At 41.8% G+C, this 23463-nt stretch overlaps 1 protein-coding gene across 1 annotated transcript in view; it reads right to left on the bottom strand.

Annotated features, from left to right (window-relative positions):
* The window catches only part of VSTM4 (V-set and transmembrane domain containing 4), a 35921-nt gene extending 29580 nt beyond the window's left edge, over window positions 1–6341 (bottom strand). Inside the window, exons 1-2 of the mRNA XM_051800037.1 lie at window positions 6172–6341; window positions 306–704 (exon numbers count right to left, since the gene is read on the bottom strand). Coding sequence (XP_051655997.1) covers window positions 306–704; window positions 6172–6226 — 454 coding nt within the window. The 5' untranslated portion in view covers window positions 6227–6341. The remainder of the gene's footprint in view (window positions 1–305; window positions 705–6171) is intronic.
* Window positions 6342–23463: the final 17122 nt, after the last annotated feature.

Below are 23463 nucleotides of genomic sequence, written 5' to 3'. Positions count from 1 at the left end.
AGGTAAACCCACCAGAGACCTGTAGCTGAATGGAAAGGAGTTTTAATTACTGCTATTCTGATAAAAGGCAATGGAAATAGACTGTCTTCTACCAATCTTCTCACTTCTTTACATTTTATTATGGGCTGAATAATGTTTAAATTGTAATGAGTAAGTAAAGAAGTTGAGCATTAGGTTTTCTTATCATACCCAGAGATTACACTTAAAAATAACATAAGTTCAAATGTCTTATGGATGAACTTGCAAGAAAAAAAGGGATCACAGGACAAGAAAAAATTATAGACTTGAAATCCATAGTCTCTCACCTCTTATTTCAGTAGCTGCTGTGCCATTTGACCATGCTGTCCACTTATTCCTGTGTTTGCCTATTTCCTGGACTTTACATATATAACGTCCTTGATCTGTTTGCTGGAGACTTAAAATAAGAAATTTGTACATAGTTCCATGTTTCTCCTTAAGAAGATGAAGTCTTTGCTTGTGGAAATGATGAGTATAATTTCCATAATACTGGACAGATCCAAACTTGGTCATTTTGATCATCAGATGCTCCTGGGTAGGTGATGCAGCGAAGACCCACCGCACAGCCAACAAATTGTCTGTCTTTCTCTTTTGAGAAACGTGGCAGTAAAGAGTAGCATTATCTCCCTCAAAGTATCGCACTGTTGGTCCAGGAGAGACTGTCACATTTAAAGCCTCACAAACATCTGTAAAGAAAAGAAAAGATGATGAGAATCCTCCATACTGGCACAACAGCACCATAATCTGCCCCAGTGTGCAAGCCCACAGCAGATAAACTGATCGAATCTGTTTAGTGTGCAGCAATTTAATGAGCTTGTATAACTTGAAATCATCTGCTCCTCTGTGAATATTAAAGATGGTATGAGGCCCTCCTTCAGAGAGTCTGCTCTAGTATTCTTGCTGTTGCTAGTCAGTAATGCAGGGTTCATGTGGAAACCTTGCTGCCGTCATAGGATCAACGCCATGCAATCTTTCATCAGCCTGAACAAATGTTGATCTAAAACTCACTTGGAGAAAGAGCCAAGAATGGCTTTTGGAAAGCTGTTCCATGACCAGCTCTTCTGACAACTTGCATCCTTCTTAGGGCTTCCAGGCTAAATCACAGAATCACAGAATATGCTGACTTGGAAGGGACCCACAAGAATGGCTTCAATAGCCAGTTTGTGCCCATTTGTTCCTGAGCCAACTTTAAGTTGAAACAGTGTTTTCTTCTCTCAGCTTACTTCCTGACTCTATATAGAAAGCAATTATCTGGTGCCTCAGCCTTCCTTCACTTTGTTGAGCTGAAGAAGCCAAGCTCTGTTAGTCTCTTATAGTAAGCAGTGTCTTCATTTCCCTATTCACCTTAGCAGCCCTTCTCTGCATTGGTTACAGTTTAAATTTTGGGGTTGATTGTAATAATTTTAAGTTTTTTAATGTAATTGACTGCAATTATAGTCAGTGTCTGGAATGAAGTTTTCCAGTGTCCTGTGGAATACTCACAGTATTTCTCAGATTTGACTGGGATATACCTTGCCTGCTATATCCTAGAATTATGTTGTACTTTTTTCATGACACTTCCGCATGTGATTATAAGTCAGTTTATAAATAAATAGCATACTTGTATGTTTTCTCTTCTTTGTCATTTGTGGTTCAGTCTCTAATGTATCAAAGAAATTCTTACTAATCCTCAAGTACGTGACTTTGCTTTACTAACTTCTGTTCCATTCCTGTGTACTCCATCCTCAGTTTTTCCTACATGCTATCTTTGTCTTTTGCTGATTTGACAAGGTCACAATTTCAACGTGTATGCTTCCATCTACTTCTTTTAGACATCATTAGTCCAAAACTTACATCATACTGTTCCACAGATGGTCACTGAAAGACCACTGAACCCCCTATATGCTACAGTTCCCCGCGTCCTCTGTTTTAAGTAATATTCTCCTTGTCATAATTAAATGGTCATTTGAAACCTGGGTTAAATCTGTCAGATTAGTCCTTCTGACTACAATTCAAGTTAATCTGACATTATTTGCATGATAAAATATGACATGAGATCATATTGGGACAAATGATTATTTCATTGTTCCATTAATTTCTGATTCTTGTCTTTAATGTTCTCCATCATGAACCTCACTTAGACCAATTGTTTGCCTCTTGTTTTACTTCTAGCAACAGGTGAAGGTTGAAAGAAGTGTCCATAGCTGTTCATTAGAGGAAGATTTTCCTTTCCTGACCTAACCGATTTATACTGGACAGCTTTTCTGAGCCATGGGAATCAACACTCATTTTATTTCCTTGCTAATGTACATCAAGAATGTCCTTATTAGTCATATCAGACTGATCTATTTTTGACCAATGGTGTATTGTGGCAATGTGTTCCCTACATGATTTGTAATGTGTAATCTACCAGTCTGAGGGCATCCACTAGAGAGAGAACCACATTTCAGCAGTGAGCAAGCACTCCCTGCAATGTACTCTGCAAAGCATGAAATGTCCTCCAAACTGTGAACATTAAGCTTCCTGTTATGTGAATACTGTACTGTACTCAAATACTGATGAGAATTTCAACTCTGAGAGAATGATATTTTCATTTTTGGACACTTTTCTAGCACATCAGCAAGCAACATTTTAACAAAGGGGATGTGCGTTTTGGCAGAAACTCTTGTCTGACATCAGCTCCTGAAACACAAACACATATTTATCTTCAAAATAAGCAAGTAAAGTATTTCCATTCTATTTCTGAAGGAGTGCTGGAGGCAGAGATACTGGTTTTATGGCCCCAGTGAAGCTGTGAAATGAAGCAGTGAATTGTATCACCTTACTTAAAGTAAATCCATTAAATTAGTTATATTACAACTGTTTGAGAACTCTCTGAAAATAAATAGTATAATAATTATTTTTGTGTCATTTCAATAGAAAGCTCTACTGAAGAGTGTGTATTTTCTAAGTAGACATTATTTTTTTATTTATGAAGGAGAAAATAAGTTGTATAAAGAATGGTTTAGGTTTTTTTTAAAAATCTCTTTAGGAAACTACTGCTAAGCATGGCTGAGATTATTGACAAAATTTTCTCTCCTTCATGTTTCTGTCTGCAATTCATGCAAATGTCAAAGAAAGAGGTCATTTTGGATTGTAGAAAGCAGACAAGTAGAACACAATGCTGAAATTTAAAATTAAGGTTGAATCCCACCAAAAACTTTCTAGGTACGAAACTTCCATTACTACTCGCTGGAGTTACCTGACCTTAGTTCTTCACTGGCAGATGTGAAGCCCATAAATGGCTGCCTTTGCCATGAAAATAAGATTAAATTTTGAAGGTTGTGCTGCTTAGTAAATAAGGAGTAAGTTTAGAATTTCAACACTTTTTGGAGTCCTTAGGCAATAAATGTTTAATAAATCATTTATAAAATTATGGTTTGGGGAAATGAAAAACACAGACCTTTTTCCACTGAAATTATGAACATGTCATGAAAACTGTAAAGAAAAACAATTATGTCATTTTCCTGACATGTGAACTTCTGGTTTGAAAAAGCTGGCTAGGAGTAATTGTGAAATAGAGTCCCAAAATAAAAGGCAAAAGAATCATTGTTTAATTTGAAACTAGGTGGAACATAGTGCCAAAAAGTACCCAAGAGAAAATACAGGGGAAGTCAGATACAGTGATGATGGAAACCTCTGTAAGAAGATAAAGCAGCATTGTATGTGGAGTCTCTGACCCCCTTCTAGCTGTTTACACTCGTACAAACATCGGTATTTTATATCTAAGGCTTCTACTTTTCCTCTGGGGACATGCCTTTTTATAAGCACATATCAAATTTTGCATCCTTCATGTTGTCTGATCAGTGGGACCCCCATCTCCTTATCTTCCTTCTGTGGCTGCTATTGGTGCAGTTGCACAAGTGGAGCAATGGGGAGAGTTTTGGAAATCCCCTGATGCTTTTACCATGATATCAGCTCATGTTGAACAGGGTCAGGTGATGCTTTATATAAAACAGAAAAACAGTATCCATTTGACTTAATCCTCCCACTGCCACTGAAGCAGGAACAGTGGTGGATTTAGGAGGAAAGAGTTCGTATACCTCTTATGTGGAAAGGAAAATCCTCTTCAGGACTCCCAGGCACTAGTGGATATATTCCTCCTGTCCTTAGCAGGCACTGGATCAGTTTCAACATGAGGATTACCCTTGTAATGGGCTCCTTGCCCAAAAATAGGAGACTTCTCCACAACTTGAGAGCAGGCTTGTGTGCCAACAGAGCACTGAATTTCTAGATTTCGGATTGCTGTTTCAAATGAGGAATCACTGTTTTCCTTCTCCTGCCTTCCCAATATAGCATGATGTAGCTGCTCAGGTGGAGCTCACCACAAGAGTTTTAGTTTTGTTTCTGCTTGGAAAGGGAAACTATTTATAGAAAGGGGGAGGAGAGTGAGTCAAAGATTTGAGGATTCCTTTGTAGTGTGCTTAATCATCAAACATGTCTCTGCTTTTCTCAAGCAGCTCACTTAGCTGCCCCCATCCCAACCTTTTAGCTGTTTGCTTCTTTGATACCCTCCACCTGCATGTCTCACTAGCCTGTGGGGAGTCAGGAAAGGTGACTGCTGACTAAGCTCTGTTTTAAAAAATCCTACTATTTTGCAAATTGTCCACTTCTGCTTAGACCAGTTCAATTCCAAGAATCAGCTAGGTCTGGACTTTGCTGTCTGCCATATCACATAGCAAAACATTTTCACAGCACTGTCAGGAGTACCAAACTATACTTCTAGCAGCCAGAAACTTGTTTATTCCAGGGCTATCCCCTCTGTCTGTGCTAAAACAGTGGCAAAGGCCTTACAGTCACTGCTTGGTCCTTACATGTGGTGAGCAGTTTCAGCATGGTTGTGTTTCTGTGGGACAACCCCAGTTACTTCAAGTGGAGATATGGGTGGAGTTGCTCCTGTGCACAGCTGTTCACAGTTCGGGTTTAGTGTTGTATATAGGCCACTCTTCCTTCCTCCATGGAGACCAACAGGCAGAATCTACAACCAACCCTTCAGAACTGGGAGGACTGATAGATAGCTGGGGGACTAGAGAAGCATGCCACTGGGATGGTTACCTTCTGATCTCAAATTTGCATGACCACAAGCATATGGGATGGGTTTTATCTGTGTTGTAGTTTGTTCTAGGAAACTATGCTACTGTCAAAACCTGCTTTATTTTGATTTCTCTACAATTAAAAAGAGCAGATGAGCCAGGAAGAAGTAAAGCTCTTTGTTTAAATGAAAATAATTAGGAGCTGGCTAGCAACAGCATCAAAAAGCAACCAGCTGTTTTCAGTTAACAGATCTGTCTTCAAGTTTCACAAGTCAGAGACTCCCCCTCGCAGAAAGCTTCTGCATTGACTAAAGATGGACTTGAACCAAACATCTGCCTCCACCATCTACTGCCCTTTTGTGGTGAAGATTTACATTCAACTCTTTCATTAACCTTGAAGGAGTAGGGCTTCCCCACCCTTCTAACCTCACTGCATCTGGAAGTTCAGATACAGACTCTGTGTCTGTTTTGCAGCTTCAGGACACACAAGCTGTCCAACGCACGTTTGGTTTTGAAGGTATAAAGGTCTTAAATGGAGGAGGCTTTTTACAAGTGGCCTACAGGTTGCATTTCCACCTGATGCCTATGGGATCAAGGCACCTGTGGAAAAAAACAATCTCAAACCTCCCTTTGTCTCGACTTTGCCTGACACAGAAGACCGATGGCCGAGAACCCATCTCCATGAACGTCTGCATGGAAAAGGTTTTCTTTTCTAAAAAGGATCGGGTCGCTGTGCAGAAGCGCTGCTGCCGGGAGCCCGGGAAAGCAGCGGCGGAGCGGGGTCGGGACCGGCGGAGGGCCGCCCCTCCCGGCCGTGCTGCCCGGCTCCCCCGGTCCCGCTAAGCCCTTGTCCCGCCGCCCGAGCCCCAGCGCTGCCCCAGCGCCTCCCCGGTGCGGGCGGGGGGGGACCCGGACCCCGACCCGGACCCGGACCCCGACCCGGAGCCGGACCGCGCTCCGCGGCGCGCAGGGGCGGCGGCGGCCCGAGGGGAGCCCGAGGGGAGCCCGGGGGCTCGCCGGGGGCCCAGGGGAGGCTGCCCCGTCCCGAGCGGGGGTTGCCGGGGCTGAGCGCCCGCCGATGAGCACCCGCGGTGCCGCTTACCTGGGGCCGGGGCCGTGGCCAGCAGGGCGGCCAGCGCCGTGGCCAGGAGGCGCATGGCCCGCGAGGCGCTGGGTCCGGTCCCGTCCCGTCCCGTCCCGTCCCGTCCCGTCCCGTCCCGTCCCGTCCCTCTCTGACAAGCTGCCTCCCTCTTCTCCTCCCGGGCCTCTCGCCTCTCCCCCGCCCGGTCCTCCCTTCTCCCCTTGCTTTTCATCTCCTCCCCTTTCTCCTCCTTTTTTTTTTTTTTTTTTTTTTCACGCTTTCTTCCTTCTCTCTGTACTCCTTTATGCTTCCCACTGTCCTGCCCCCCATTCAACTCCCCCTCTTTTTCTCGCCTCCTTTCCCTGTCGTTTCTCTCCACCCCATGCCCGTGGGGTGGCACTAGGGCTAGACAGGGATGCTCCATCTCTAGCCTCCATGATCCCCCCCATGCAAAAACACATTTTGCCCAAACGACACGGATCTGCGTCGATGGGAAGCAGCAACTCCCTCCCTCCCGGAGCACAGAAAGCTTCTCTACGAGCAGGTGAGGCAGCCCAGTAGCTGGAGGCTGTGGGATACAGTGCTGGGACGGGAAGGCTGTTTTGGGCATCCTCTCAGCTTTCCTCGAGGTGTTGAAATTTTGCAAGCCCTCATGTCAGTTCCACTCATCCCAGTCCTTAACTGGAATAGGACCACCATTCCCTCACTGTTTTAATTAATGCTGTCTCCCTGTCCGTAGGCTCTGTTGGTGGGAGCATGGCCAGCAGGCATGAGGAAGAATGCTGTAGAGCATTTAAGACACCTATGCCAGGACGTTGTGCTCAGGGCTCTGGTGTTTGCCCTGTGCTGTGACATCACATCTACTGACCAGTGGTATTTACTCTCTCTCTAAAGAAGTCTGAACAATTTGATATAGCACCTTAAGGTGCATCACCCCAAGGTTATTGTCCTTGTCTTGCCAAATGGTCCCACACTGCTAGGCCAGAAAGGACAAGGGAAGTTGTCACCTTGCAGCATTTCCCCTGTGCTGCTTTTGAAGCGTTTATCACTTGACAACCTACATGGCCAGAGACATGGATTTAATACTTTTACCAGCATGTATGATGGGTTAAGACTGATTATATATTAGGGTTGCATCAAGTGTGGATGATACAAACACTTTGGCATTCCTGCTTCCCTGGATAGGGCAATTAGTACAGATTTAGCTACTCCACCCCTGTTCTAGTAATCACTTAGGCAGGATAATACATGTCTGCTTTTAAGCATCACAGATAATTTAGCATGTGCTAAATCTGATCCTTATGAGACTGAACACTGCCTTTAAAATGTTACAATTTGTTTCCTCCAGGGACAGACTTTTGTGTCCACACAGCAAAGACTCCTCACAAGAGAATGACAGGTCTGGATTATGCACAGAGCAACCAACAGCTTTGAGGAAGCAGAAGGAGTTGTTAAAAGTTATACTGCCTGAGGAGCTAATTAAAATTTATAGGTTTGAATCTACTCCTTTAATACAGCAAAGGGAAATCCCATCAAAGAAATCCTATTCGAAAACAGACATATTCACCAAAAAAACTCTACCAGCAATTATTTAGTTTGATGGTCCTGATGTAAACTCCATTTCAGGAAGTTCTTGGACTGCTGATTGAGAGGAAACAGGGGATGACTGATTTTGCATACTCTTTTCCAAAGTGTCTGCTGCTTGCCATTGTTTGAGAAAAGATATTAGGCTGGACGGATGTTTTATTCCTTCTCATGTAATTCTGCTAGGCTCAGTCATGCCTCACTCCATGTCTCTCATAAATGCCTTCAGTCTGCTAACCTCTTAATGGGGTGTACAAAATTCTGGTGTAAAGGTATCAGTAAGGGCTGCCTAAGCTCTCATGTAAGTGCCTAGACCCTACCGAGCTGAAAGATGCACTATGAGAATCCATATCAGTGTTTGTTGTTGTTTGTCAGTTACTGTTTGTACTAACAGTTCCTTTAATTGCATCAAGAACCCTAATGAGCTTCGGGACAGAGCGAGATCAATTAAATGGTGAGAAGGTTTCATATAATCTATTTGCCTATGATAGAAGATAAGAGTCAGAGGCATACCTGGACTTCTGAAATCTCTTATGCCTGACAGTTTACTGAAAACATATTCTTTCTGTTTTGCAGCTTGTGATGTCTGTACTTTTGACAGTTCCCTGTGTGTTCAGGGATTTTGTGTAAGAATTATTTTGTTTATTTCTCCCATTCTGAAAGTTCTTCAATAACATAAGAACATAAAAAGTCATTCTTATTCTCAAAGGGATATTTATTCTAAAGTTTCAAATGTACCTTTAAAAGTGGTTTGGGCTGAAAATCTTTTTGACTTTTCATTTCATAAATAAGCTCAGGTGAAGCTGCCCTTTTAGATTTTTCACCAAGGGAGAGATTTTCTTTGCACAGCTTGGAACAGGACTGTAAGCTGCTGTGCATAGGTCTTCGTTTTGTCACTAAAATGTACTGCTAGCAGCATTCATTAGGCAACCCAGCACCTAATATACCTAATAAATCTACATTTTGCCAATCCCTTGAATATATTCATGAGCCAAACAGCACTAGGCGAGTGAGTTGTGGAGAAACATAGACTTTTGACCTCTCATCTTCCCAGATTCAATGCTGACTTGTCGGATGATTTTATGCAACAAGTGATTTTATGCAGAGGTTGTAACCTCTGTGCTGCAGATGGGTGATCTGTAACCTTTCTTTGTGCCTGGATTGGAAGGGTTTGCTAACGGAACTGGGGCAGCCAGCATCAAGGGTTGCAACTGCATGATTTGCATTACTTCACTGTTAAAATCTTCCATCCCTTCCACCCACTTGTTGCAGCTGAGATATTTCTGCTTTTGTAAAATGTTTATTCAAGATTTTTCGTGCCTCTTACCTGACATCCTGACAGTTTTACCCATGCACCAAAAATCCCAAAGGCCAAATGAACATGCCTTTTTCTCCCACAGGCTGGGCTCACAGCTCTCTCTGTACACCAGTGCACCTCCCTTAGCTGCTCTGGAAGTACGCTGACGCACGCGAGCGGAGCCTCTGACCCGCAGGATATGGCTTTCTCAGCTCTGGCAGCACGTATGTGGCCTCATTTCCTGCTGAATGGGTCTGCTCTGACGAGGAAAGTGCCTAATCAGCACTCTGGTGCAGCTGACACAGCTCAGACTGACTGCTCGCTGGAGCCTGGAGCCCCTCGCTCCCTGGGGCAGTGTTATTGAAATCATCAGCCTCAGTCGCTCTGGGTGAGACCTGCTGTGCAAACCCCCTTTGCCTCTCTGCAAAGTCACATCTGTCAGGAGAGGTAACCACAGCCTCTTGGCTTTTGCTTCCTGTCCTCCCTCCCTGGCTATTCTTAACCTGCCTTCTTTCTTTGAAAGGTCTTACTTGCACCCGCAAACCTGCCTCCAGAATCTGCTGCAGGATTCCTGCGAGTGGAATTGTGTCTTTCCCTTACAGCAGCACTGCAGTGTGGCAGAGAGACACAGTGGCATCCACTGCAACTCACACAGGGCTGCTTTGGCTGCGCTCTAGCACTGGGAAAAAGGTCTTTGCAAGGCTGCAACTCTCACCATGTGTTGATGGGCTGGGGTGGGCCTGCTTTCATACCTGGGATGCTGTTAAGAAGAGTTATGCTTGTTCTGAGTGATGTATGGGAGTTTGCTACCCACCTGCAGCAGTAAACTGTGTCTCTGAACTTTTCATCTTTACTTGGACGGATCAGGGCAACTACAGCTTATCACTTTCCCACACCTCATCCAGGCAGCATGCAAAGATGCTACCTTGCCTGCCTGAAACTTGTAATTGGAGACATGAGTTATGACTGAGTCTTCTTCAGAATCCAGCAGCTGGTAGCTCCCATGGCCCAAGGAATCCTAACTAAAAATTAATGTTTGCGATTAGAGATGAATAAGATCCAAACTGATTCACGTTGCCAAGTATGGAGGGTGTTTGGATCTGTATCCAAACTTTCCCATTCATTTAATGGGCCAAGTTACCTTTCAGCTGTAACAGTCCAGAGCTTCTGAACAATATGGTTTAGGATTAAAAATTCTGTCCCTGTATTTTTCCATGGCTATTTTGTGGACTGACATGTCAAAAATATTGTTTTGTGGATCCAGCTCCATGTCAACAGGAAAAACACATTAGATCTTTCAAAATGTGAGCATCATGCATTTTAGGTCTCTGAATGTCATGCAGTGTTCACACCGTGTTTGGGGCTATGGTGCTATTGCCATTTATTTCTGACTCACTGGCAAATTGCTGGATAGGGTGATGTTGTTAACTGCAGATTTCCTTTCCCCCAGTGTAAGGTGTCCTTCTTCCATTCTCTTTTTCTTTAAGGGTTATGAATGAATGATATATCTGTGTAGGACCTGAGGTTTTGTGGCTGTGGTGCAGCCATACTTTCATGAATAAGTGAAATCCTTATTATTGATGATATATTGTATTTTTTGTTTTCTCTTTCTTCAAATGAAAGCACTTTTTTTTGTTCAGAAAACTTGCTTTTGTCACTACTTTCATGATTATGTTTGGGACTGCACAAAAGCATAGGGGATTTAGTATGTTTTTCTTAGCTTTTGCTTCAAGTTTGGTTGTTCCAATTTTCAGGGTGCTGCTAATCCTGAAAAAATTGACATTTGTAGATGTTTTGCAAGAGTATTTGGAGACTAGCTTGCATAGTTAGGTGTGTGTAAGAGTTGAAACCTTATTATGTCTTGCTGCACATTATCATGTACACAGACATAGCTTCAGCTTCATCTAGGGGTATATAGCAGTGTCATTTGAGGACCACTAAAAAGTCCATTGCTGCTCCAGTTCTCCAAAAATATTAAAATGTCACTTTTAGCTGGCCTTATTTCTGGCAGTAGGTGAGCAAATGTCATGCTAAGATGGATTTCTAAGGCCTTTCAGTGCATTAGTATGTTCTGGCTATGCATTCTCACTAGGCACCTGTCCCAGTTAAAACATTACTGACAGTACTTTGCTCAGCTACCCACTGTGAGCCTGCTAATCCCACTGTGCCCAGCTCAGAGAGGGCATGGACTACAGAACCTCATGGTCAGTGAGAGTTGCCCTGACAGTGCACGGTGCCATCTCCTGTTTTGGCTTGCCTCCCTCCCCAGATAAGTATTGCAGCCAGGTTTGGGGAAGAACAAGTCTCTCCTGAAGACCACAGGGTTGTGGTTTGTCTGTGAAGTCTCCTGTTTCATGGAATTTGGTCTGTTCTTTCCACACAGCCTGTGCCAACATCATATTTAAAACTTTGTATCCATAATTTGTCTCTGGATCTTCAGTCTAAGAGACTGACTGATATAAGAAGGCAATGATCCCTCTAGCTCAGTGTCCTCTTTCTGACTGTGGCAGTTGGCAAATACTTAAGGACAGGGCAAACACACTGTACTGTGTTCCCAGGAGACTTTTCCAGCTTCATGTGGTTTGCAGTCTGCGCTGCCTCAGCAAGATGTATTTCAGAGCCTCACTGATCAGACCCACATTATGTGCTCCTTTGTCACCTTGTTCTGGGCTAAAGAGACAGATGTTTACCTGTGCATTCCTCCTTCGTGGACAGGGTGACTGCGTGGCTCCCATGGTACTGGATGTGGCCCTTATAGGAATAAAGCTTGGTGGTTACAGAAGGAGAACCTTGTAAGGTGAAGCTTCTCATGAAACAGTCACTGCACCCACACAGGGACACTCAGCTGCTGCTGTCAGCTGGTGGTACATGGCTCTTGGAAAGTCACACTGCAAAAAGCAGTGAACTAAAATCAGAAGGTATAGTGTACTTGTCTCACATTTGTTGGGTTATGTTTGGATTTATTGTCTTAAGTTTTCAAACGTCTCTTCAACAAATTTTCCAAATTAGCAAATTTAGTGTTGCTGTATCTTAAGAATAAAGGCTTTCACATAAATTCCTTTGACCTATGTGCTTCTGTTCAAACCAGAGATATTACAAGAAATGCACCCCTTACCTGCACCTTGTATTCCTGATCTGCTCTTACCCAGTCACCTGGACTGAGAAAGACAGAGACAGTTTCTACGCAGAGAAATTAACGGTTCTGGAATGCAGGATTTCCATGAAGGTGAATTAAGGGGAAGATGTGGATGAGATATGAACCAAAACTTCTCAGGTATTGCTCCTAACTGATATTACATGCTTTACTCCCATGCATTAGTTATCCCTACATGTACAACTTGCCTTCTCCAAGAAGTCTGCTTGAAAAATTTACTGTGAAGCTTGTACTAACTCTGTTACTTAACAAGCAGAACCAAATTACTTTCTGCACTTTAAAAGCTAAATTGCTAGCTCACCTTTGGAAAGAGCTGAAGTACACATCTGGAACACAACTACAAACTTGTAAAAACATATGCACCAACAGTGGGGATACATTGAAAAACTGGGCTTACTCAGGGAGGGAAGGCCTGGGAAGTGTAATAAATCTCCACGTGTTGTAAGGCTCTTGCAAAGAAAGGGAATAAACCATCTATGTCCACTGACATTAGAATGGGAAACTGCAGATCTGTACTGTAGGAAGCAAGATTAGATATTAAAAAGTGCTTTCTAATCATGAGGTTCGTTAAGGGCTGGAATAGGGAGGTGAGGGGCCCTCCTTATGAGGAGTTTAAAAATATAGATTAGACAAATATTTGTCAGAAATGGTCTAAGTGTATCAGGTCAGATTTTCCAAGGATGTTAGGCTAAATGAGATCTGAAGAGCTCTTCTAGCCTTGTTTCCTTTGAGACTGTTTTATGCCCTCTGTATATTGTCTCCCTTAGTAGAAATACTAAATCCTTGAACGTGACACAGAAAAGACATTTAAGCTCTTCATATCCCAAGGAATAACAACATTTTATATCTGACCTATTTTGTCCTTCTCAGACATAGATAGCATCTTGCCCTCTTATCTCCATTTTCTACCATGTCTTCCAGGACTTTTTTCTGTTTCTGCTTTTCTTAAGCTTGGATAATAAATCCTATGACTCTGTACTTCGCATTTTTTAAAAAGTTCCATGCTGAAAACAAAGTACCCACACACATACAGCACAGAGTTTGTTGTCAGAAAAGCAGGGAATCCTTCCCTAACCTCAGGAATGTCCCTGGAAGATGTACTTGCCTTTTGCTCTGTTGTCAGGAATGGTGTTGTTATACTTTGGCAGCTGCTGACTTTTAAATGGATTCTTTAAACTTAAAAATAGAAGTAAAAGCCTACTTCTTAAGGAATTCTTTCAGTAAAGATCTTTACCAGAGACAGTTTAATCAGGAAACTTTGGTTAAATTTTGTATGCTGTATATGTTTGAGTAGTGGCTGAACTTTGACCTCTGAGCTTCAGAAGGAGTTATGGATGAGACAAGTTCTTATGTTTCCTGCAGAGAGGTGAAATAATGAACAAATATATATCCAGCAGGTCTGTGAACTGCTTAAAAAGTTACCTCACTTGTGTTTCTAAGATAATCTCTCTGACGAATTTTTGTCCCAACTTTGAATAACAAACTATATGACCTTCATGTTCTTCAAATATTGAGTATTTTAGAAAAGGTTATCTTTCATGTTGTAGATGACAACATGTGTGCCTCAATAATGCACTTAAGTGAAAAATAGGCTGATACTATAGCAACTGAAAGGCACCTCTTTCATGTAGCTGTCGGGTACTGCATATTGTGTTCTTCATCTTCTTTCCTTTAAAGGTAAAAATAAGGAGTGAAAGAAGTGCTTTATCTGTTCTTTTCTGAAGTACAGAAGTTCAGGTGCCATTTATTAAATGATTATTTGCAAAGAATATGAAAGAAGCCACATCTCACATGCTGTACATACCATATGCTTGGGTGGATCCCTTAACCAAACACAGACATTTTTCTTAGCAGTGTTGTGGCCATGTGGATAAGATGTAGGGTTGCCGTATCACCAAATCAGCTGGAATTTCTTCTGTCTGAAAATTTGCCTTGTATAAACTCTCAAATATGCACTACTTGTTAAAAAGAAAAAAAAAAGGATCTAATCTTTTTTTCCCCTTCATTCTTCTCCTTAAATGAGAAGGCGATAGACAAAATTCCTTGTTTATCTCCTAAAGCAGGGAGAAGACAACTGCTTCAACAGCAAGCCTTAGAGAGGCACCAAATTATTTGCATTGTTTGATGGAAGAGGAGAGGTCTTGACCCATTAAAAATTAGTGATTTTGATGTGGTGAAGTAGCAACCGGATCCCTTTTGACTGTGTCCTGTCTGATTTATTGGCTCCATGGCTACGTGGAACAATAGTCTGTGCAGGGCAGCAGGGACGTGGGCAGAATTACAAGTGAGCATCCATCAAATTCCTCTGTGCAACACTAAAAGGGTTTTTTCCTCTGCACTTTCTAAATGACAGAAAACCTGTGTAAATAATTCTCTATGGCTTGGGCTAGGCAGCTTTGAACTTACGATTGTACCCTGGAAACATGAAAAAATATTTTTCTCACCAATGAAGGTATTAAAAGTTTACTGCATTGATATTGTCAGATGTTGGCAAAGCTACATGGCCTGGTTTGTTTGTTTGTTTGTTTGTTTTAAACTCTTTGTGAAGAGCCCATGCATAGAATATTTCTACTCTGATGGTTAAAGTCTGTCAAAAGTTATTAACAGTAGGAGGGGGGTTTCTGATGGGGATTGCTGATGAACACTGCCAAAAGGCAGTGGCTGAGTGCAATGGCAGATGTGCTACAGCAACATGAACATTATAATGGAACATTTTAAAGAAGGTTAGATATTAAAAACTGAGGAAATTGCCAGCAAAGGTTACAGGAGCAATGCTGGGAGCAGCATCAGAGGTGACACAAGTCAGCTTATACCAACAGGCCAAGTATCCTTCATGTCTCTGCTGAATCTCAGTAGCTGCAGCAGGTTGAGGGCTTTTCCTGTGGCTTAGGGATGTGTTGCAAGCAGATAGGAAAGATGGGTGTCATATATTTATTTTCCACCATGGTGATATACATCCTTGAGAAGGTGGTCCATGACTGTTTCATCCACTTCTTATTTTTGGGATCTGGTAGGAGAAAATGGAAAAGGGGGATGGGCTTGTCAGAAGCTGAAACCCACAAGACTAAGATCAATGTATCACTTTTAGGTGAAGCACTTCAGGTTCTCCAAAAAATCCTCTCTTGGTCAGGGCTAGGATCACTCCAGAGGCATAGTCAATAGCTCTGTGTTGCATTTTATGGCTCTGCAGGATAATATATAGAAAACCAACACAATTTTATAAAATGTGTGTTGTCCAGAGCAGACACTGGCAAAGGCCTTCCAGTTGGGAGTTACTGTTGAAGGGTGTCCCATGCTTGAGGTTGACTTCACCAGGCTAATGATGGGCTCAAAGGTTTGTGTGTGCTTGAGTGGCTGTGGAGAGACAGAAATGGAAAGGAGGAGGATTCAGCTCCTTCTCTAGGACTCACAATAGATACCATGCTGATCTTTTAGGGAAATCTGTATCTGAACCTAAGTAACCTCCAAAGTTTAATAAGATGGGTGAGTGAAGCATCAAAATTCTGCTTGAATTGCACATAAGGTATATTAGTATATTGTTAGATGCCTGCTGCTGATTCTGTTCTTGAAGTCTGATTTATTTTTGTTATACAAACTTCTCAATGCAAAGGCAGTCAACGATCTGAGTGAAAAGAAAAGCTAGCCATAAAGTAAATTACCACAGTGTTAAATAACCATAATATGAACCATAATATGCATGGCATATACAAGTAATTTTTAAAAAGGAGTACTTGAACATTGCTCCAAAGAAAAAAAGATTGTAAGGAAAAAAAGGAAGCAGGATACTATCTTTTAAAAGTAATAGCACACAATGCAGGCTCCAAAATGTTCCATAATTGTTTGTGGTATAGCCTCAGGGTAAGGAAATATTATCATTAAAAAGAAGTAATTTGAGTGAAGCTGAAGATCATAACATTCCACTTACCCATTGCAAATTCATACCATCAAAACACAGGTTTCCGATAATACCCAGAGACTTTCTCTGCTTCTTTTGATCTGTTAGCATGTAACAAATATACTTTCCTTCTCTGACACTGAACTTAGGAAACTAAATAAAATCCAAACTATACTTAAAGCACTGACTCACAGAAAACATTATGATTACATGAATGTCAAAGACATATGTTATATTAGTCATTATAATTAAAATAATGCACACATCTGTTTTACAATGAAATGTGAGTAATGTGTCACTAATTACTACCATCTGTAGTTCTTTCTAGCTATGATGTTTCCATTTTTAAATGCTACACATTCTGTGGATTAATAAAATGTGCAAAAGCAGATTTATAGTTTAAATTTAAGAATTATAATACTCTGAGCCATACTTTGATTTTACTTATATCAGTATTTGTCATCAGGGACTTCCTGGCTTTTCATGAATTGTCTTTTTTTGTACTCTACAGCAATCAGAGTAGATGCTAAACAACTAGACTGATATTTCTTCCCTGCCTTCCCAGAGAAATGTGTCTAAGTTTGCCCCCTCTTTACAAGGGTAGCTTTCCTGGGGACCTGTGTTTTGGAGTAATCATGTCCTTTCAGTGCTGTTCAGCACTCTTTGAGAACTTCCCAATTTCCCAAAAGTGTCCCTAAAGCCTTCTTTAGTTTTTTTGGTCACTCTTTCTCTGATGAGTTTACTGTCTTGATCAGACTTACAATGTTAAGATCAGCTATAAGATTTTCCTTCTTCACTAAGTCTTAGAAAATTGTCTCATTTCCAGTTTGTTAACTGTCCATACATCTAATTCTTATAGTTCTTTAATGAGCTTTGCCTTTGACCTATTTTATCCACAGTGTAGTTCCAATATGACTGTTCCAGGCATTGCATTGACTTGCGCATCAGAAGCAAAACTATTAAGCAGCCCACAGCAGCCAAATCATGTTTTTCAGCTGTGCTGTCCAGCCATCTCCAGAAGCAGCAGTGTTGGTATTATCATCATTGAACTTGCCAGGCCTTCTTTGCCATCTTGCCAAGAATCGTGGCTCCAGCATAGTCTTAAACTCTGGGCATGGTTTTGGCTTGTCTGCCGAGTCATGTTGTTTTAGACTCTGAACACCATGGGCGGGTCCTGTCTGTATTTCTTTACTTATGGTGGTTTTTCATGCTATCATGGCCACAGTATCAGAGCAGCCTGCACACTCTAAGCTTCAGTTAAGTCTGGGTGACTTCCTTTGCTTGTCAGATTCCAGATGTTTTGCCAGAGTTTATTTCTAGGTCTTTCACGAGCCTGTCTCTGACTTCTCTGTGCATGTGTGTCTTCATGCCAATGAAGAACTATCCTTATCAAGGGTAGTCAACTACCATCCTCCCCAACCCCTTTTCTCTCCAGAAAAAAGTGTTCATCTCTCAAGTCCTAGATCTGTTACAAACTCTTTTAAGACTTTCCATTGCCCCTGCATTAAAAAATCTTGTTCTATTTTTGCACAGAATGCAGTCCTCCTTAAGTTTCTGCAATCCATTTTCAGATTTTAATTAAAAACTAATAAAAACTTCAAGCAATTGTGAACTTTTATCAGAAATAAATTGACTTTCTGCCCAGTATCCTTCTAATAGCATTCATTGTTTGTAACTGCAGAAACTGTGCAGGTCTTCTCTAAAATTTTTTTTCACTAGTAGGGAGTTTACCCCCTCTTTTATTCATTCCTGCAGAATAGTTTGATTTTCCCTGATACTGTACTTTGTCCTGAGATAACTCCAAGTCTGTGAGCCTGACAGACTGTAAATGTGATATCTGAATGTGTCAGCATTGTTCTGCGTGGAACTCCATCAAACTGAACATTTCCTTCTACATGTCTTATACCAGTAGTTTTTAAAGGCACAGCTCCACACATGCTGTGAACACTCTTTTTTCCCCAGTACATTTACCTTTCCACCCCTCATTTTTATGCCCTGCAATGGCATTGTGGAGGAGGAAAATTAAAAGAGCTTAATGTACCCTACAGCCCAGGACTATGAATTCATCCCAATTGCTTGCAGAGTGTTAATGGACACTGTGCAGACCAAAAAGGGACAGGGGGAATCTGTCCCAACAGTTTTTAAAGCTTCACCTCTGTTGCTAATATCACCTCTGAGAGCTAATGAAATAGTTTTCAGACGTGGGTCTGGTCTCTGCTAATGCTCATGCTTGCAGGCATACAAGTAGTATTGTATACTCCGATGGGAAGTTTACTTGGGCAAAATTCCCACTGAGGTCAGTTGGGCTTTGTCCAGAGCAATCCTTGCCTAATAAATCCCTTAATGGTAGTAATCACTGTGTTTGGGGCTGTAGTTAAACATAGGAATATTTTAAATTAAAAAATACATGGGCTGAACTCTTCTCCTGTCTGCACTGCTCTTTCCTGCAGTAATTCTATCAAGTTACTCCCAGTCTTTGTTGATGTACAGCTGAGTGCAGAATCAAGCCTCCTGTTACCACTTGAAATAACTTATGAAAAAGCCTCAATTATACACAATTTCTTTCAAATATGAATTTATGGCTTTAAACTAGTGAACGGCATGGCAACTAATGAGACCTGAAGTGTCTGAACCATAAAATAAAATTAAAGAAAGTTCTTATTTTTCCCTAAATGAAGGTATGATGGCAGAGTGGTTACAACATCTGGCTTTTTGACAGAGGTATAAGCTCCCTTGTCATGCTAGCGATGACTGTTTTCAAGACAGGTAGAGAATCAGATTGTGCTGGTTTGAGGCTTTTCTTGTTCAACTCAGCTGTAAGTGGGCACCAGTCATTCCATCTGATAGTCAAAAGGGCTGAGATAAAAGGCTGGTGACAACAACCTTTATGTTTTTTAAATATGATTTACCACAGAGTTGGCATATATTGGCTGTGCCAGTCTGATGGGCTGAGCTGCCTTGTAAGTTGTAACCATTTTCCTACTACTTCTGCTGAGAGATGTGTATTTCAAGTGTAAGCAGATATGTCTTGTGAGAAGCAGAACTAATGAAGTCAGCTTCCCAACAGAGTTGGTTATATGCTTGTTTGATATTAGCTAAATAAGGCTATGGCTATTATAAGGTGTCAGGTAATCTCTAAAGAGAGATCTAGAAAAGTTCTCAGTCTTGGGAAAAGCTTCAAATGGGGTATGGTGTCCTCTTAAGCACTAGGATCCACACTTCAGAAAGCACTAGTAAGGTCTTTTTCTAGCTGCTTGCCTTCATGAAGCAAACTGGAATGTACATGTCTTGAAGACTCTTGCCATTCTGTCAAGTTCTGGTACAAACTGGCAAATCTATTGAAATGGTGGGAGGAGGCTGCCCTGGCCTGAGCTCCAAAATTCTCTGAAAGAAAAGATTTTCCAAATCGTAGCACTTTTTGGTGGATGCATGCTCTCAGACATGAACTCCGAAAGGATTTGCCATGAGCAGGTTACTACTTGGTATACGAGCACATACCCTGAGTTCAGTTGTTCCAGCAACCAGTTGTGATGCTCTGAGTCCGTGCTACAGCCAGGCTGCAGCCAGCAGTGTGCAGGGATTAGTCTGCTTTAACTGACTCTTCACTTTCAGCTTAGGCAAAGTCTGTATGACCCTGCTATGGTAAAGCAATTAACTTTGCTTTAAAATTGGATCTGCTTCCTTTCTTATGCCTTTTGACATCCATACAATTCATTTGCTTTGATTTTCTCTTGATTTTTCCCCAGCACAAAAGAGGTTGATTTTTACCCTTGATATGAAGTTGCATTGACTTCTTTAATGCCACTACATTAGTATCATTTGGCAATGTCCAAAAGGACTAAAAGGTCTGTTTCCAGAATGAAATAAAGAAGAAATTCTCATCAGAGAGGTCACAGTCAGGTACTACTGTTAGATACTGTGATTTTCACAGAAAGTTGCAGTATAGAAAATAGGAACTTTGAGAACAGTGAGGAGACTTAAATCGATATATTTCTGTAGTGTGTAGAAATTCTGCACATAAATATGCAAATATTTATCTTTCTCACTGCATTCTTGGAGTTCTTACCCAAGTCAGAGAAAACCTCCTATTCTTCAGAGTCCTTAAGCATGTGCTTAATTCATAGAAGAAGGAATTTTAAGGAGAATTTCTGTGGAGCTCTGTGTACTTCCTATCAGCTGCTTCCATGTGGGAATCAACCATTTATGTATACAGTTCTTGACTCTGGGGCAATTAAAATCTCAGCCATAATGTTATATTAACACAGAATTTGGTGTGCCTAATGACATATTAAATCTTCCTAAATTATAGCTAAATTACAAAAAGGACTAATTTACCAAAACCAGTTAATAAATGTTTAGAAAAGGAAGATAATTGAATTATCCCTTGTTTGTCAGAGACAGATAATCTCCTTGTGAGAAATCTCATTTTTTCTGAAGCATGATTAATTGGCCTGACGAGTCAGAGATTATGACAAATTATGCAGGAGAAGATAATACATAAGTCAGAAGGAAGACTTGGGAGCAGAGAACTAGCAGCTGTTATTTGGTTTGGGGCTTGGTACCACTTCTGGATTCCACCTGACCCTTGTGTGGTTTCTTTGCTGCTGCTGCTGGAGATGAGCCATGCTGCTGTCACAGACACCCTTTGCTTCTTTCCCCAACATGCTCAAAGCCTCAGCCCGATTCAGGTCAATAATATCACCTCCCCAAGGAAGATGCCTGAAAAACCACGTGCTTCTAGGTCAATGACTGGTTTCTACTGAATAATCAAGGGCATGAGATGAATTTTTTATTTTTCCTTAGTCATGATAGAAAGGCATTTATGACTCACACAGAAGGTCCAGTCACAGCTTCATCTTGTTGCCATTAAACTCAATGGAGAAACTAAACTCTGTTGTGCTTGTGCTTGACTCCGAATGCAGTTTGTCTAAGCCCCTCCACGTGGTGCACATAAAGGGCTACATTGCACAGATCTGCGCTCCTTGCCCTAGAGGGAAGTGCATGTTGCTGGGCCATAGTGCTGTTGGTGCTCCAGCTTCAAGCTCCAACAATAAGCAGAGACGAGCCAAGGGTGGGATGCATGGTGGTGCACCCAGTGCAGACTACGTCAGGGCACAGACTGGGGATGAGGCTGGTACTGAGGTGCCAAATAAGGTCTTTTTCTCTTTGAAAAATCTGATCCTCATGATTGAATTCTTTGTACAATGTTGACTGCTTTCATCATCTATTTTGAAAAGTCTGTCAGGTGTTAGAACTGAATCAAAAGTTTATTGGTCATATTAATGTTACATCATGTGGGTTTGAGAATAAATTTCCATTTGCACCTTCTTGTATGTGTATATTATGCTGTAATAGGAACTAGATTTGACTTATTGTCTCAAGAACATTATTTGGGAAATCTTATTAATTAGATCTGCATTATTTATTAATGTGCTGCATTGGTATATGGGTGATAGTGTTCAGGGATTGTAGGAATGATTGTGGGAATCATTTCTGTGCAGAGGATACGGGACTGAGGCAGCAATCATATTGGGTCAGTGTAAGAGAGGTCTCAATATCGTGGGGGGAAGGGAACAGAGATGGGTAAACTCGTTGGTATTGACACTGCCTAGTAGTGGGATATACACAATCTGTACATTTATATGCCAATGCATGCTTTTCATTCACACCTCTAACTCACCTCTGCCAGTCTCTAGTGGAAATCATTTGCACACATGAGTTCCCAGCAATATTTAGGGGGCCTTTCCTGCATTTCATTTTGGGGTAATTTTGAGAGGAAATGCAGGGCTAGGCTTTTGTCCTTTGTAAGCCAGGAACTTCTTGGATTTGGTGTGTGTCCCAGGGAAGGAACTGCCACTCCAGTAACAAACAGGTATGGGCCTGTTGTTTTACTGAGCTTGTATTTGTAACTCTGAGAATTCAAAAATCCATAAGCATATATTCTTGACGGTTAAGAGAGTTTGGGGGGGGTTTATTAGTACTATTGATCTCCCACTTTCTGAACCTTTATGATGTTGCTGAGATCAGAGCTTCTAACTGTTCTCTACAGCCTCAAAAGCAAGGTATATTTTAAATTAAAGTGGGAGTTGCCACAGCTGCATGACTTGAAGACTTTGGGTCTCAAGTAGAGTATCATAGTGCAAAATTCCAAGTTAAGCAATACTCTGCTTTTTCTGTTGTTCTTGACTGCTAAAATAGTGATTTGAGGCAAGTGTAAGTTCACATATCCCACCTTTTCCTCTGCAATCACTTTTTACCCCTTCCCAACATCAGTTAGTTCTCTCTTATATTTAGTTCTCTATATCACCTGTTCGCTTATCAGAAAAAACGATTTCCCAGGCATTCCCCTCCAGGTCACTGTGAACCTACCACTGTCCCCACTCCCATACCAAACACATCCAGTCAGCTTCTCACACCAGGACCCCCTGATGTACAGCAGAGCCATTCCAGCTCTACTTTGGGCACTGCATCCCTTTGGCAGGAAGTAGGAGAAGCCTCCAGTACGGAGAGGCATAAAGGAAACAGTCAGGTGCCTACAGCCTTTGAGATGTGAGGTCAGGGACCTTCCCTCAGGACAGAAAGATGTTGGAAGCCCCTAAAAGTGGAACCTGGGTTGGAATAGCAAGGTCCAGACCTGTCAGAGATACCCAGTGTGTGAGGGGCAGATTCACCTACCAGCCTGCCCAGACTTCACAGTTGCTTTGCCAGTTGTTGTTAGAACATTCTGCGAACACACAGCAGTCTTTTCTTCTAAGTAGCTGGTTTGTGTTTTGCATGCATTTCAAGGTGGCAGCTCCTATGAATGGGTCTCTGTAGGAGCTCTTGGGCGCTCAGCACAGGTTTCTGTTGCTTCCCTAGGGCCCCTCTAATGAGTTTAAATATCAAGCAGCTTAAAATGTACAGAGGTCATTCCCAAAAGGGGTGAATAGTCAGTGTTTTATATTCACTGGAGCATTTCAGTCAGTTTTAATCACAACAGAATATGTTTGCATCTGGTCCCAGCCCTCCGAGTCCTCCTTCAGTACTGTGGAGTAATTGAAGAATATGATTAAAGTTAATTATTTTAATTGCCCATTGACTCAGAAAGATTTCTGATAGCACTGAGTAGGATCTGATCTGCAAAGGAAAGGCCTTGTGGATTGTCTGCATTAGCACAGATCACCACCAGAAGTGGTGTGAGGGGTGCAAATGAAACACCATTAGCATCCTGCAAGCACTGTGTGGGTTACAGCAGAGGGGAGGGTGAAGCAGGGTGGGAAACATGAGACATATTTTTATCTGGATGCAGAAGAAAGAATGTGTGCATTGTGCCACTTTGTGATGCATTTGGCCTTGTTATCAGTCCACACGGTGTTCAGCCCCAGTGTAATGTCACTGACTTTG

This window comes from Manacus candei, unplaced genomic scaffold (genome assembly GCF_025592945.1).
Source record: "Manacus candei isolate 608988 ecotype Guabito, Panama unplaced genomic scaffold, ASM2559294v1 h1tg000050l, whole genome shotgun sequence".
Taxonomy (NCBI): Eukaryota; Metazoa; Chordata; class Aves; order Passeriformes; family Pipridae; genus Manacus; species Manacus candei.
The sequence above is the reverse complement of the archived record's forward strand: the minus strand, read 5'-3'. Positions and strand labels throughout refer to the sequence as shown.